Below are 16,626 nucleotides of genomic sequence, written 5' to 3' on the forward strand. Positions count from 1 at the left end.
TACAAAACCATGGGGATCCTTTCTCTAGCCTGAGATCTTCTCCTAAGAGGATTTAAGAAGGGTTTTCTATTTAAAAACAAAAACCGAAATCTAGTAAGGTGGCACCTACCTATAACCCAAACTCAGGCAAGATTAGGAGTTTCAGGCCGGACTGGATAACACAATGAGAATAAATAAACAGATAAACACAGCAAGACTAAACAAACAAACTGAAAAGAAAAACCTTGAGAGAAGTACCAAGAACTGACCGATGAAGGTGGGTTGGGAATGGAGCTCAAGGAAGGCATGCCTGGCCAGCATGCTTGACTCTGGGTTCAATCCCAAGCATAAGAAAAATAGATAAAGATGATTCCTATACATAAAATGAATGTGGGAAAATGTCTAGAAAAATAAGAGCTGACCTCCAGGCAAGGAGTCCCTCAATCAAAGACCTAGACAAAAGCAGGCTCTTCCCTGAACAATTTGCCCCAGTTCCTCACTTAGCCTTACTTTACAAATCAAGGCCTCCTGCTCCAGGAAAACACGAAGGCATTCAGTAGATGGGAGACTGAATAGATAGACAGAGCCCGCTCAGAAGCAACCATGCACACCTGTTGATGCTGATTACTGAAAGGAAGCCAGCCCTCCCTCACTCTACCCAATTTCCATCCATACTACTGTCCAATCATATAGCCCAATACAATTCATATTCTTTAACCTGCCACACTAGAAAACTATATCTCAAATTAGTCCACTTTCTCTAAAAAAAAAAAAAAAAAAAAAAAAAAGTTGGAATAGCTGGGTGGTGGTGTCAGACACCTTTAATCCCAGCACTCAGGAGGCAGAGCCAGGCGGATCTCTGTGTGTTCAAGGTGAGCCTGGTCTACAACTCTAGTTCCAGGACATCCAGGAGTGTTACACAGAGAAACCTTGCCTCAAAAGCCCCCCCCCAAAAAAAAAGACAGAAAGCATGCTTCTAGTGGGATAAGCATCAATTTAGAGTCAAGCCTGCCGTAAGGTACATGATTTCTCAGCTTTGCTTCAGTGTGCCTATAAGAAATGTCACGGCTTCCAGTATAGGCATAGCTTTATGGGACTAGAAGATGTGCAGAGACAATGAGTCACTGTAGTGGTAAGCTAAATCTAAAGTAGAACATCTCACCCAACACACCAATTTAGATGAAGAACCAAAACAAATGCATGAAGGCCAAAACTTTGATCTCCTATCCTAGGCCAATGAGCTCTGCCACTCTACTTCCCAGGGATGATATTAATAAATTGGATTTTACTAACTGAAACAGAGTTTCAAAATACCCTCACCTCTACTATACAAGGCTGACATTATGGGACCACCCGGAGCAGATCCTTTCCTACACTATCAGAGCTTAGTAAGAGAGGAAATGTTGCTGTAAGTACCTCATCACATTTACATTTATATAACAAACTTCAGCACATCTCAAAAATGGGAGCTGAGGGCTGGTGAGACAGCTCCGCTGCGAAGGCACCTGTCACCAAGTCTACTGACCTGAGTTCAATCCCTGAGACCCACCTGACAGAGGAGAACTGATGCCCTACGTTGTTTGTTCTCTCCAACCCTCTCACACACAACACTTTTTAAAATGGCACCTGAAAATGAAACCAAAATGTCATTAAGTTTCCTACAAGTTGCTTGACTTCCTAATTTAAAAAAATAAAAGCCAACTGAAACTACTGTTCATTTTTGAATCATTAAAGCTAAGTGAGAAAAACACATTAGCTTATCATATTAAGTCTCACTGAAAGTGGAATCCCACAACACTCCATCTGCATTAAATGCTCACAACCTGTGATTCAGCATCAGTTTCTGCTACAAAAACAAAAAGCATATGTCAATCTCCCAAGAGAGGAAGCAGCAACAGAAAGTGGGTATGTATTCACTCCTAGCAATACTTAAAAGACTACATCCACCCAGTAAGACTTGAGTCCCTAGCAGCCCACAGTGTCCCCAGCCTGCAAACCCAGCACTCAGAGGATTGAAGAAGAATCACAAGTTTGAGGTAAACCTGGGTTATGTCACATGACTTATTTAAAAAAAAAAAAAAAAAAAAAAACCTCATTGAATCATTTGTCTAGTTATCAAAGCACTGGCCACCAAAGCCCCCACCCAGCCAGACTAATGAGCCCAGCTGTGCTCCAGCCAGCTTCCCACACCACCACCACCACCACCACCACCACCAGACCATTAGTTTGAGCTCTTCACTGACACAATGAAAGCTTACTAGGTTAAAAGGGAACTTGTAGCAGCATTCAACTCTGTGAAAAACCAATGCTAACAGAAGCATAAACACCAACAGTGACAGACACTGAACTCTTACTGAACCTGCTTGGAATGGTTACCGACGCCGTTACCCCCTTAATTGTGTCTGATTTGGCACTTATTTCCATCCATGTACCCATCACAGGAAGACTTGGAAATACTGGACTAATTCAGAGGACGTCAGAAAAGCCTGACTCTTGGTCCTGTAAGAAACACATATAACTAAGAGCAAGATACTTTTCCCTCGGCCTCTCATTCCACACATTTACTCAGTAGACTGTCAGCTACTGATCTCAGCAGGATGCCAGAGCAATGGCCATCCCTACTGCCTGTTCCTTTTATCATCCTTAAACACACGTAATAACTCATGGTAAGTCATATCGTTTGTGTGCGAGACTGAACTTAAAGACACTGAAGAACTACTATAAAAACATGGAGAACAATGGAAACCCACAGGCTTTGCACTTATCCTTCCCTCTGCTGGAAACACTTCCCTTGTGGCTGGCTCTTTGATGTCTACCAGATCTCAGTGCAAATGCCAACTGAGAGAATTCTTTCCTAAACACACGAATGGAATCAACTCTCTTGCTCCCAACCACCTTGTTCTAGTCCACTGTGTGAATTCACTCTCATCTATTACCATGCTTACTTATTCCCTTCTTTATTCTGACTCCTCCATGAGCCATAGGATAGGATCCCAATACCCAGACAGAGCATACAAACAGTAGATATGGATAAATAATCGTTCAATAGAAAAAGAAGTTTCACAAAGTCAGGCACAGGGGCACGTGCCCACATTCCCAGCTCTCAGGAGGTAAAGGCGGAATGGCCGGCACAAGTTTGGGGCCAGCCTAACTAATCAACATAGTGCTTCACAATGAGACCTGACTCAAGGAAAAAGAAAAAGGAAATACGATGATGTCCCACTCTGCTTATTTAGTTACACGACAGCACTACAGTTAGCATAACCAGGGACAGATGGATGCTTCATTTTCACAGAAAAATCTCAACAGTGTTCAAGATACAAGAACAACTTCATGTTCCTTTACTGATCTTGACTGAAAGCTACCATGTGTAACTAACTGCTGGGAATGGGCAGTGTTAAACCTCCAGGTTTTATCGTATTCTACTTCTGTACACACGGCCCTCTAAAAGACTTTTCCAGGTACTGTATATTTTTGAATGGTAGACAAGGGTATTCTAAGTAGCTTAGGTACAGTGTGGCTTTTGTTTGTCCCCACATAAAATAAGCACATACAGAAGGAAGCAAGTCAAAAGCCGGCTGTGGTGCTTGCCTGTGATCCCAGCACTCTGAGGTGGAGGCAGGAGGATTGGAGGTCCTAGGTCACAGGAGTCTGAGGACAGCTTGATACTGTGTCTTTAAAAAAGAAAAATCAAGCAAGCCAACAACATCAACAGGCTACTCTGTCCCCACTCAAATCTCAAAAGAAACACACTTCTTAGCTCAGAAGCCTAAAATATATTTAAGTATAATAAAATGAATTACAAGAACAATCTCCTACAGGCTATACTTCAAAGAAATTTCCACAAAGCAACTTGGGAAGAAATTTACACTTCACAGCAAACTGGCAGCAAGAATCCTATGGAAACAGAAAACTATGGTCAGTCACTCTGACTTTTAGGTTCCCTTTGTCTTAGCAGTGAGAAACAGGTAATGAATAAAACCGTGAGGACTGACAAAAGGTGCTTTCCCCTTATGAGAGCATGAGTGTGGACGATCCAGCCCTCCAGCCTTCCACACTGTAAGCACAATAAGGTAAACCACTTGCAACAGGCACAGAGGACTGAAGAACGTGTCTCATTCTACAATTGTGAAAGCCAAGTTGTCATGTGTGCCCGCCTGAGGAGGTACGCAAACACAACCAATTTCAAAGTTAAAGTGGAAAGTCACAGAAGGCTCTGTCCACAAAACATAAAGGAAACTGGATCAGTAAAACCAGAGAAAACAGCCTTTTCAAGGTAGCCACTGAGGGGCTAACTGAACTTCACTTATGGAAGATCTGCAGACAATGTTCTGTCACAGCTAAAAGAAAGTCTAGCAAAGTATTCTGAGATCCAGAGTGGGGAGCTTCCAGGGGTTCAAGAGTAAGGTCAGCTCTGACCCAGACATTTAATTACTCAAGCTGCATTTTGCCCGCCTGCATCTTTGCTAGTCTTACCCCAACTCAGAACACAGAAACCCGTGTTCATTTTCCCCCAACCTGAGTAACAAGACAGCTCCAGAATGCTTGTGTCAACTTATTGCCCACTTCCTCCATAAGGATATTCCAGAAGCAACTGTCTTGAACCCAGCACATACAGCCACTGGTGTCACAGTCATTTTTTTAAAATACTAGTAAAAAAGTCTTTTAAAACTTGGTTTTCAGGGTTGGGGATTTAGCTCAATGATAGAGCGCTTGCCTAGCAAGCACAAGGCTCTGGGTTCGATCCTCAGCTAAAAAAAAAAAAAAAAAACCTTGGTTTTCAGAGGTCAGAAGAAACAGATTCCCTATGGTACTGCAACACTTTCTTTTACTAGAGAGAGAGAGAGAAAAACTATTTTTCTCACTGAAAGTTCTTCTCCACCTTCAACCATTTTTGACCCTCAGACCAGCTCAGTCCAGAGGAACCTGAATGTTCCCACTCAAAAACACACCTTTGCTTACTCAGTGTTCCAATTTCTGCACCCTTCCAAAAGGCACCTCTGTTTCTTTCTCTCTTTTCTGCAAAAGAGCTCTCCACCCTCCTTTGCAAACTTCTTACAAAGCAGTTCCTAGTACCACTGGAAACTATTACTCTCCAGGAAAACACAACTTTGCTTAGCAGAAGAGCTTCAGAGAGCAATTTGCCACTGGTCGATTTTTCATCCCAGACAAGGCTTCTAAACTTGGCACAAATCTGCCACTGGTAACTCATACACCCACCCTCTGCGGTGTGGTCAGGGTGTGCAGCAGTCCATGCCCAGAGCAGACTGCTCAAATCACTGAATTTTAAATGCCACACAACAAATACTCCAAAGCACACAGCAACCGTAAGCACCAAATGTAGTCACACAACCACAGCAGCAGCAGCCAACAAGTCATGGTACAGCATCTCATCTTTTCTCAACTCAATTACAGTCAGCTTCACTTTCCTGTAATTTGTGGCCATGCATCACCGGCCCCACCCTTCATGTCAGAAAGTAATGCCCTGGAGTACTAGAGTCCTGGAGTCAGGCCTCACAGAATGGTTTATACTAGCTTATGTTGTGGCAGGCAGACCTGGGCTCAAGTTTCGCCTCTGCCTCTTATTACTAATAAAAAGGGTACTTGGGTAAGTTAGCCTATCTAAACCTCAGATTAGACATGTGCTTACTAGATGATAGAAATGAAATATAGAGAGAACCCAGCTGAAAATGTGAGTGATCACTGATAATACAGTATCCACAGGGGAAGTATTTGTGAACAGGCACAACCACCTCAGAAAATACGGATATGCTGGAGGCTTCCAACATTGTTGGAAGCAAAACTAAGTTCAGCTTCCTACAACTTCCCTCCTACAAAAGGGATGCCTTTAAGAAAAAAACCAAGCCTTAGTAAGAAAACTAAAAAATCCACTGCTGGCCACTAAAACCACACCAGACAGCTAAGCAATACTTTGTTCCTATAATGAAGAGAAGACCAGTGCAAATGAAAAGGGAGTCCAAGAGGAAGCACTTCAGGAAAATCCTTTCAAGAGTCACAATTTCAAAGACAACATGGACCTTGAAAATTCCCTATTCGTTAACTCTAATGAATTCTGATTGTCTGCAAATAAATAGAAAAGGCAAAAAGGCAATATTGTATATCCCAAGAAATTTCAGCTGGCAGCTGATTACTGCCTAAGACATGAATACATTAGAATTACAGGAATCTGTAGACTGACTTACACACACAAACTGCAAAATACTAGTGTCTGAGAGGGGCACATGTGTGTATGTTAGGGAACATGTGCCTGAGCACCCATGTAGAGGCCATGTAAGGATACTGAAACACAAAGGGGAACATCAGTGTCTTCCTCTATTGCTCTCCACCTATTCCCTGAATAACACTGCAACGGAACAGCCATATCCAGCTTTAATGTGGGTGCTGAAGATTTGAACCCAAGTCCTCATGGTTGCACAGCAAGCGCTTTAATCCACTGAACCATCTTTTCGGGTCCCTCTGCAGAATATATTAATCCTGTGAAAGACAACTAGACAGCAAAACAGACTGTTTAAAAACTGGCTCTTTGAGAAAAAAGTATCTTCCACTCTAGAGGGAAAAGTTGGAGTTATGACAGGAAAAGCAATCTAAAACATGACAGTTATCTCAATCAGAAAACCTGTTACCAAACAAGAAAGGTCAGATCTCAAGATGTGGGAGGGGGAAAAAGGAGAGATAGTACAAGAAATAAAACAGATTTGTGCTACAAATTATCATGGTAGTGGGGGTGATCGAACTCAAAATTCAGAATGAAGAAAGTGAAGGTATGTAAGTGGGCATGATCTGTACGGTTAAAGAGTCCTACTCAGGGAATCAGAACACCTGGGCTCTTTTATTGGCTCCAGTCCAAACTGCCATGTGCCCTCAAGGCAAGTCACTTGCCCTCTTTAAAACAGTCTCCTTACCCTTAGGAAGTGAAGAAATGTTAATTAGCATAAAATCCCTGCCAGCCTAAATTTTTAAGTAAAATGTATGCAACGATCAGGAGCTTTCAGGCCTTACAAAGTAGACACAGAGCTAAAGAGGGAAAGAGTTGAGAAAACTAAGTAACTGAGAGTCAGTCGAAAGAGAAAAGCTTCATGACAGCCAAGCATTCCTGGGGTTCCAGGAAAGAGAGGATGTGAGGAGCTCGAAAAACTGCAAACTGGTCGGCATATGTCAAAATGGACAGAAGAGGGGGATGGGAAGAACTATCCACGAACTATCTCCGTTCATGAAATCAATAATAGATCTGCTTCTGGTAAACAGCCAGGGGCTCCGAAAGCCGCGACCACGAAAATCACTGTGACCGAACCATGACAGAGTGCCCAGAAGGCAAAAGTCAAGGGGAGTCCGTGCGGGGTTCTGCCAGGTGAAGATTCGGAGTGGGTGGAGAGTGAGGAAGGGGCAGAGGAAAGACGAACTGAGACCATGCAAGCAGACGGAAGGGGAAGGAGTCAATGCCTGACTCCCGCGCCAAGGCGACAGAGGGGTCCGGGTCCGCGGCCCCCGCTCTCACCATCTTGACGATGCCCCGCTGCACGGTGGGCACCGCGGGTCCCCCGGAGGAGCCGCCGCTCTGCGCGGAGGAGGCCATGTGTGGAGCTGGAAGGGCAGCGAGTGGGGCGGCCGGCCGGACTGGAGGTGTCAGGATGGGTGTCGGCGCTGGTGAGAGGCTGCGGCGACGAGGAGCAGGCAGGCGACAAGGTACCGACGGCGGACTGGATGGAAGCGCCAGGCGCACACTAGAGCAGCAGCCGGACTGAGAGCAAAAGAGGAGACGCGATCGCCGCCGCCGCCACACGTTCTACTCGCCGCGCAAGCGTGCCAGAGCGCCACCGCCCTCTGGCCAATTAGCGTCCAGAACCCGCCGGACCTCAAGCCAATAGGCACTCTGTTCGTGAAGCCCCGCCCCTTGGCCCCAAAACGGGTGGGGAGCTCCAGGAAGCGCTGAAAGAGCCGATTTGCGGTGACGGGCAAGCTATGGGGCGGGACTTCCGGGGAAGTCTGAGACAGTGGTGTCGGGAGGTGTAGTGGGAAGGAAAGGACACGTCAGCATCTGGCTGTGGGGCGCGAGGAGCCATGGGAGCACCGAAGGCGGGGCGGGCCTCGCCCTCCGGCCTGGCCCCGCCCCGGCCCCGCCCCTCAGGAGGCAACACGCCCACGTGGAACAGCTGTACACCGGAACTGAAGAACCAGGCCTTTGGTCCTGGAGCCAGGGAGGCCAAGTCCTGAAGGGATCTCAGTGCAGGCTGCTCTCGGAGTTCCGACGTTTCCCCTCTGCAGAGTAGAGGAAACTTTGGAAAGTCGTAGTCATTGGGCAACCCAGTGTTAGTCTTGGCTGGGAAAGTGGCCGCGGATCGATCTCTCTCTCTCTCTCTCTCTCTCTCTCTCTCTCTCTCTCTCTCTCGGTGGGGGTTTTTGAGACAGGGTTTCTCTGTGTAGCTCTGCGCCTTTCCTGGCTCTCACGCTGTAGACCAGGCTGGCCTCAAACTCACAGAGATCCACCTGCCTCCGCCTCCCGAGTGCAGGGATTAAAGGCTCAGAGGTTAAGAGCACCGACTGCTCTTCCAGAGGTCCTGAGTTCAATTCCTAGCACCCACATGGTGGCTCACAACCATCTGTAATGAGATCTGGCACACTTCTGAATACATAATAAATAAATAAATCACATTTAGCTGGTCGGGGGTGGCACACGCCTTTAATCCCAGCACTTGGGAGGCAGAGGTAGACGGATCTCTGTGAGTTCGAGGCCAGCCTGGTCTACAGAGCAAGTTCCAGGACAGGCTCCAAAGCTACACAGAGAAACCCTGTCTCAAAAAAAAGAAGAAGGAGAAGAAGAAGAAGAAAGAGAGAGAGAGAAAGAAAGAAAAGAGGTCTTTTTTGGGTACACTCCACCGGATTACATATATCATCAGTATTGTCCAGTATCTTGGTCTCTCAACTCCAGGACCTCCTCATTAGTGAATTTGACCTTGGAGCAGTTTGGCCACCCTCTCCAGGATATTTGAAGCAGTATAAATTTGTAGTTGAAACTGTAATTCCAAACATCTCATTTTCTGATCATAATTACTGTCCTTTTCTCTTATTCATCCAGTTAACTCTCTTTTGCCTTGTATTAATTTTCTACTTCTACACAACCATTGATCCTGCTAGTCAATACTAACAACCAAATTATATGGAGCATAGCATGCACAAAATACACTACCTGCTAAATACTTTTCCCTACAGTCTATAATTTAGTCCTTGGGACAAGCATACAAAGTACATACAATCCTTTTCTTCAAAGGAGGGCATTGGTGTTTTGTTTTTGTCTGTTTGAAAGGGAATGGGGACCTCAAAATGGTTTAACAGGTAAAGGTGTTGTATGCAAGCCTGATGACCGGGGTTCAATCCCTAGGACCTACATAGTGAAATGAGAAAAACAACCCCTGCAAGTTATCTTCTGACCCCTCATGCAAACTGTGGCATGTGCGCGGACACACAAACACACACATAATATAAATATAATATAATATACATAAATAAAAATGTGATTTTAAATTTTTTCAGTGAGCAGCGCGAGGCCAGTATCTTAAGGGATGGAGTCAAGATATGAACTCAGAATTGTCTACCATACATAATCTGATCTTAGGTATCTGCCTGCTTCTCTGGTAGACACACATACTTCCTCATCCTCTGCCTGCATGTATAGGATCAGAACCTAGACAAAGGTGTTTAATTCTCCAATAACCTTCCTATGGGAAAAAAACACCACTGTGTATGAGCCTTCTGTCTCCATTCTTTAGCCTACCTTCGACTTCATTCAGTCCTCCATAGTGTTACCCTGGGGTTCTTACCATACTGTGCTTTTCAATCGTGCCAATCCCCTCAACTTGAGGACAAAATTCAACTCCTTAGCAGAGCACACATGGCCCTGAACTACTTTTCAGCCATTTATTCCCCTCTTTCTTTCGTAGTTTTAGTGTATATTTATTTATAGGGAAGCCCCATAAAGTCTAGATTGGTACTGTCTAGAACTTTCTGAAGTAATGAAAATGTTCTATGTTCCATCCAACATGGTAGCCACCAGCCAGCATCAGCTAATGAGCACTTGTGGTGTTGCAGATGCATCTGGGGGAGTGAATTCTTACTGTTATTTAATTTTAGTTAATTTAACACACATGGCTTGTAACTATTGCATCACACATTATCCAACTAGGTGATAACATTTTAATCTTGCTGTCATGTCTGTTACCAGAATCTTCTATGTAAGTTTTTAAAGGTTTATATGTGCCTAATGTAGCCCATTCTTGATTAAAGTGCATAATAGCACACAGAAATACATGCAGGCAAAACACTAAAGCACATAAAATAAAAATAAATCATTTAAAAATTTTTGGGCTGGGGGCTGGAGAGATGGCTCAGAGATTGGAAACACTGGTTGCTCTTCCAGAGGACCCAAGTTCATTTCCCCAGCACCCATATGACAGCTCATAACTGTAACTCCAGTTCCAGGGTTTCTGACACCTTCATATAGACACACATGCAGGCATACCAATACACATGGAAATAAAGAAATCATTTTTTAAATTGGGGGCTAGAGAAGTAGCTCAGAGGTTAAGAGCACTGGCTGCTCTTTCAGAGGACCTGAGTTCAATTTCCAGCACCCACGTGGCAGCTCACAACTGTCTGTAACTCCAATTCCAGGGAATCTGACACCCACTTCTAGTCACCATTGACACTGCACTTAACATGGTGCACACACATGCAAGGAAAACACCCAAACAATCAAATAAAAAAAAATGGGGTTGGGGATGTGGTAGAGTGCTTGCCTAACAAGCGCAAGGCTCTGGGTTTGGTTCTCAGCTCCGAAAAAAATAAATAAATGAATGAATGAATGAATAATAATAAATAAAAAAATTCAGTGCATGATGGCATAAATCATTTTTTCTTAAAATCGTTTGTGAGATGGGATTTCCCAAAGTCTCCCAGAATAGCCTCAAACTCTCAATTTTCCTGCCTCAGTCTCCTGAGACCCGGGATTACAGGCATGTAACAGCACTTTCAGCTTTAAAAAATATATATTTTAGGGAACCAGCCCAAAATTTTTACTCAAATCCTGTTTTAAGAAAAAAAAAAAGAAAGGAAGAAAGAAGAGAGAGAAAGAAAAAAGGAAGGAAGGGAGGAAGGAGGGAGGGAGGGAGGGAGGGAGGGAGGAAGGAAGGAAGGAAGGAAGGAAGGAGGAAGGAGGGAAGGAAGGAAGGAAGGAGGAAGGAGGAAGGAGTCAGGCTTGATAGCTCCTCCATCTCTAGTCCCAGCCAGCATTGAGAGGCAGAAGCAGGAGGCCAGCGTGAGAAGCCAGCCTGGGGTTCATAGTGAGTGTCCAGTCAGTTTGGGCTCACACTGTAGCATGAGATGTTGGGGGAAATTGTTTTTAATAAAAGTGAAGATGAAAAAAGAAGAGGAGGAGGAGGACACAGCTATGAATCCCAGCACTTGGAGGACTGAAATAAGTTCAAGGCCAACTTGGTCTATGTGGCAAATGCCAAGTCAGCCAGGGCTACATAGCAAGACTCTGTCTCAAAAAGCCAAATAAACAAAAAGAAAGGCAAATTTTCCTATGCTTTGAGATATAAATATTTTTCAAACCTTGTAATGCAATTTTATATTAACCCAAGGAAGACAAGTTGCCTTATCTTTATTATCATGTCAAGGATCATGAAGATATAATACTCATCTATACAGCTATAGGATTTGGGTAATGGTCACAGAACTTGTAATTGGTCAACTTTGAACCTAGTCTTACTGCTATTTGGTGGCAAAATCAACTGCCATTTCATTCTCCTGAGTGGCATTCAATCCCTTTAGGCTGTCGTAGCCTTGTACAATTATATATTGTTTTACTCCTGCTGCAGCGATTGGCTCGGAGCACTGTTGAGTTTTATCACTGTTGCCTGCCTGCCATACAGCTTTCTAAAGACCAAAACACAAGCAAATCTCTAGAAAATGGCGCCACCTTCGTTATAGGGAAGCATACCGTTCTGAGTCTCTAACTAAAGATGGCCAAGCGAGGATGGAACCTGAGCATTTCTTTCTACCCCTAGAACACTGAAGCCAATGATTAGCAAACTCAGCTACAGAGGTTTCACCAAATAATAGCAAGCTGTATTAACTTCGAGATAAGCATACCTTTCCCCCTAACAGGTCAAGCAGTTAGAAATACATGTTCAGAGGCTCAGCGGCGTCAGTAAAGCATCTGCAATTCCCTTGGCTTCTCTCTTAGAGTTGCAAAAGAGCTGGTTCAGCTCCTGGAAGAAAAAGAGAAGGCAAGAGACAGGAAACGCCAGGGCCAGAAACAGCAGCCCGTCTTTTATCAGGAAAGCACTAGTTTTCTTGAAAGTACCTGTTGCAATGCCTCTGGCACTGCAGAGGTAGCAGAGGTGTCATTTAGGTTGGCAAGGGAGAAGAAAGCAAGGATGAGGACTAAGGTGGCCTCAGCACTGCACCTCTCCTTTACTTCTGCTCTATGCTGCCCTCTTACAACTCTGCCTCATTCCCTGTCTCCTACCTTCTTCAAGGTAGAATGCTGGTCCCTCATGCTCTCCAGGCTTAAAAAACCAACAGCAGAAAGCTTGTGTTTTAACCTTGCTGTCTCTGGACCAGGACTCTCACTTCTAAGGCAGACTCCCTCAGCTGCCTTCAAGAGAGATGTAAGCAGGGGTTCATTGCCATGGCTGCTCACCATGGCTCCAGCAGATCTAGCTGCCCTGTGTAACTCACTCCAAACACACTCTCAGCTTTTCTACTAAGTGTGTTTATTCAACCAGGTCCTTCCCCTTGGAACCACCTGTTACTCAGTTCAGATACAGCCTTTTCCCTCCAACCAGAAATGAATTCTCCCTTCCCTGTATCTCCAGACCCTTTGAAAAGTTCTTTTCCAAGGTGATGTGCTCCATACCCCCCCAGCACTATAGTTATTTGAACTGACCTGTAGCCTTGATTATAATAAGCTCTGAAGAGTCATTATTAACATGTATGTCCCTTGTTGGCCTGCCATTGCTTTCTTTCAGCCCTGTAACCTCAACACCGAGCTAAGGCAACAGAGCTGCTATGAATTTGAGGACAGCCTGAGCTATGTAGTGAGTTCCAGGCTTGTACAGGCAATAGAGACCTTGTCTTAAGAAAACAATCAAAACAGAGTCTGGGAATATAGCTCAGTTGGTACAGTGCCTGATTACAGGCACAAAGCCCTGGGTTTGATCCCTAGAACTGCCTAAAATTGGGTGTGGTCACAGACATCTATAATCCTAGCACTCAGGAGATAGAGGCAGGAGGATTAGAACTTCCAGCTTACTGCATTTGGGGCCAGCCTGGCTGGGCTGCAATGAAAACTAAGTTTTTAATTGGTTCATGTGTCTGCACAGAAGATGGAGATAGTCTTATTTCTCTTTCTCATTCCATCAGTGTTGGAGATAGAGTAGAAGCTGAGATTACAATGAGGGCTGTTACCATTGAACAATTTTTAATTAATTTATTTATGTTCTGTGCATATGTTTTGTCTGCATGTGTGCCTATTGCCTTCAGAGGCCCAAAGAGAATGCTGGATCCTCTGGAACTGAAGTTATGCATGGTTGTAAGCTACCATGTGGATGCTGGGAACTTAACCCAGGTTCTCGGCAAGAGCAGCAAGTGCTTTTAGCCAGTGAGTCACCGCCCCAACCGCTTACTGAATAAATTTTGACATAGACTAATTCAGTAGGACATGAATTCTATTTAACTCCTGCTTACAGTAGTCTATATCTCCATTTTTCCTCTCCTCAAGAAACCATGTGTATCTCAATTTCACATAGGGCTAGGCTAGCCATTACCACAAAAGAACCAATATAGGTCACTATATTACTTAGTGGCCTAATTCATATGAAAATGTATTTCCCTCTCATGTAACAGCCCAAGACGATGGCTTTCCTTACTATCCACTCTTCCACTATTAGTAGGCATTCTACCAGAAAGCTGTTCTGAGCACGTTTTGGAGGGTTACTTAAGTTCCTCTTAATACAGGATCACATTGGAAAGATCACATGGAAGTGAACTTATAGTTAGCTCTGTGAAGATTTCACACACAGCCAAGTTTAAGAAGACATTTCCAGACCTCTTTATGCCAACCATAGAAGAAACAGCATCCAGTATGGAACCGTGATCCAGAGCTTATATTCTAGCCTGAAGAATCCAGCCACTGTCCTTCTAATATTTGGGCTTCACAAGATTGGCCACAACTCATAAATTGGTAAATGGTTAAATGTCTGGCCATTTCTCCTTCTCTACAAAATAATCAACTAGCTGAGCAGTGGTGGTGCACGCCTGTAATCCCAACAGCACTCGGGAGGCAGAGGCAGGTGGATCTCTGTGAGTTCGAGGCCAGCCTGGTCTACAGAGCTAGTCTAGGACAGGCTCTAAAGCTACAGAGAAACCCTGTCTGGAAAAACCAATCGTCATCATCATCATCATCATCATCATCAACTAAGTTCTGAAAACGGAATGGATTTATATTCATCACTGTCCTATAAGAATTCCCAGAAATGGGAGTGGGCAGCTGCAGCCAATCAACTTCTGGGTTCCTGCTTGTGGACCCTAGCCACTGGTAAGCCAGGCCTGAATCCTCTCTTCCTCTTTCACCTACTGTAGGAGAGAATTGCCTGTAAGGCCACAGGCACAGCTAGGAAAGAGAAGGCCATGGAGCAAGAGCAGGGATGTGGGACACTGGAGCCCTTTCATGCAAATTAAGTGTGCCTTCAAGGCCTATTTCTGACCTAACCATTTATGTGTGTGTGTTTTTGTACATACATACATATACATGTATATACATGTATTTATGTGTGTGTGTGTGTGTGTGTGTGTGTGTGTGTGTGTGTGTGTGTGTATAATCCATTTAATAAAGCAATGCTGCTATAGACAGCTAACTTTATGGGCAGACTGGTCATATATTTCCCAGGACATGATGGACTGCTCAGGCTGCATGATCATCTGTTGGTTCAAGGTTAAACATTTAGTCCATATTAAGGCCCAGTTACAGGCCAAATGACAGCTTATTTTTAGAGGCTTTGTTGCAACACTATAATGATTTGGTCCACAATTCACCTATCTGGCCCTGTAAGATCCACTTGACAGCATGACTATCTGCCACTGGTAAGTCAAGCACTAGTGGGTCTGCTGAATTCTGTGGCCGAGGGACAGAAAAGTTTACAAGGCAGCATGGACCGGTCACACAGTCTTCTCTTGTTCTAGGCTCTGCTCAAAACTAGTCACTTTGTAAGACACATATGCAGCACTTGGTTTGGAAGTTTGAATCTTGGTCCTCAATGTTTTCTTTTACTACTTCATGAAATTCAGATCAGTCATCTATGTCATACTTGTTACTTGGACAAACATGTTTGATGTCATCATATACATGTTTGTGTAGAACTAGGAGTCTTTAGGAATATCTTGAGTATCCAGTGATGACACTGTTTATTGTCTCATCACCACATAGACTATACATACAATTTTTTATTAACAGGCATAGTTCTAGGAGGTTTATAGTTAATTAGATTAGAGATCCAATTTTGGAAACCACAGAACTAATTTTAAAAACTTAATTCTTATGATTTGTTCTTCTTGGTCTGGGTCAGTTGGTAAACCACTTTTCCTGCAAGCTGTTCAGATCCCCAGAACCCAGGCCTGGTGGCACACACTTGTGATTGCAGCTGTGGTGAAGTCACTGGGGCTTGGTGGCTGTCCAATCTAGCCCACTTGGTAACATTTCCAGGCCTGTCTCAAATGAAAGGTAACAGGCACCTGAAGAACAGCACCTCAGGTTGTTCTCTGTCCTCCATACATGCATGCATACAAGCTTGTACACATGTACACATAGTACAATACAGAAGTAAAAAATAAATGTTTGGTCTCCTAAAACCTATCATGTACCAGACTCTACTAAGTTTCTCCAGAGAAACAAGCTAAAAGAGTGTGCCTTTAAATCTGTCTCTGTTGATTTAAGAACTAATTTTAAAAAGATTATGTGTGTGTGTGGGGGGGGGGGGTTGTGTGTAAAATGTGTATGAATGCCTGCAGAGGTCAGAAGAGGGCATCAGACCTCTGGAGGTGAAGCTACAGTTTGTTGTGGGCAGCCCAAGGGGGTGATGGGAACCAAAATCAAGTCCTCTGGAAGAGCAGGAAGTGTTCTTAACCACTGAGTCATCTCTCCAGCCCCAGGAATAACTCTTATAATTAAAAGGTTGGCAAACTCAAAAGCCACAGAGCAGGCTGGAGAGCCAGAGACGACACTGCTGAGCAGGGAACCCCGTGTCACATGCACACTAGGAAAATGCTAGATTATTTAGCTCTATCCCCAGCCTGATTATTGAAAAGTTCATGTAGTTTTACCTAGTCAGGTTTATTTTACTACTTACTTACATAGAAAATAACAAGCAAAGGAAAAGCAAACAAATATTTTGAGAAGAAAAACATTGATATGGTCACATTGTATGTTCTCAATCTTCTGAATAAAGTAGAACAGAGAATCAGAAGACATCAAGACTCTCTATGAAAGAGTGGCCCTGGAGCCCTTTCCAGGGAAGGCAGTGACCTGAAATCATCACAGGCTGAACCTCTGGGGTGGCATGATCCCCACCA

At 44.1% G+C, this 16,626-nt stretch overlaps 1 protein-coding gene across 1 annotated transcript in view; it reads right to left on the reverse strand.

The window, feature by feature from the left end:
• The window catches only part of Snd1 (staphylococcal nuclease and tudor domain containing 1), a 422,881-nt gene extending 415,106 nt beyond the window's left edge, over nucleotides 1–7,775 (reverse strand). Inside the window, exon 1 of the mRNA XM_036180523.1 lies at nucleotides 7,496–7,775. Within this exon, the coding sequence (XP_036036416.1) occupies nucleotides 7,496–7,573 (78 nt within the window). The 5' untranslated portion in view covers nucleotides 7,574–7,775. The remainder of the gene's footprint in view (nucleotides 1–7,495) is intronic.
• Nucleotides 7,776–16,626: the final 8,851 nt, after the last annotated feature.

This window comes from Onychomys torridus, chromosome 3 (assembly GCF_903995425.1).
Source record: "Onychomys torridus chromosome 3, mOncTor1.1, whole genome shotgun sequence".
NCBI classification, from domain to species: domain Eukaryota; kingdom Metazoa; phylum Chordata; class Mammalia; order Rodentia; family Cricetidae; genus Onychomys; species Onychomys torridus.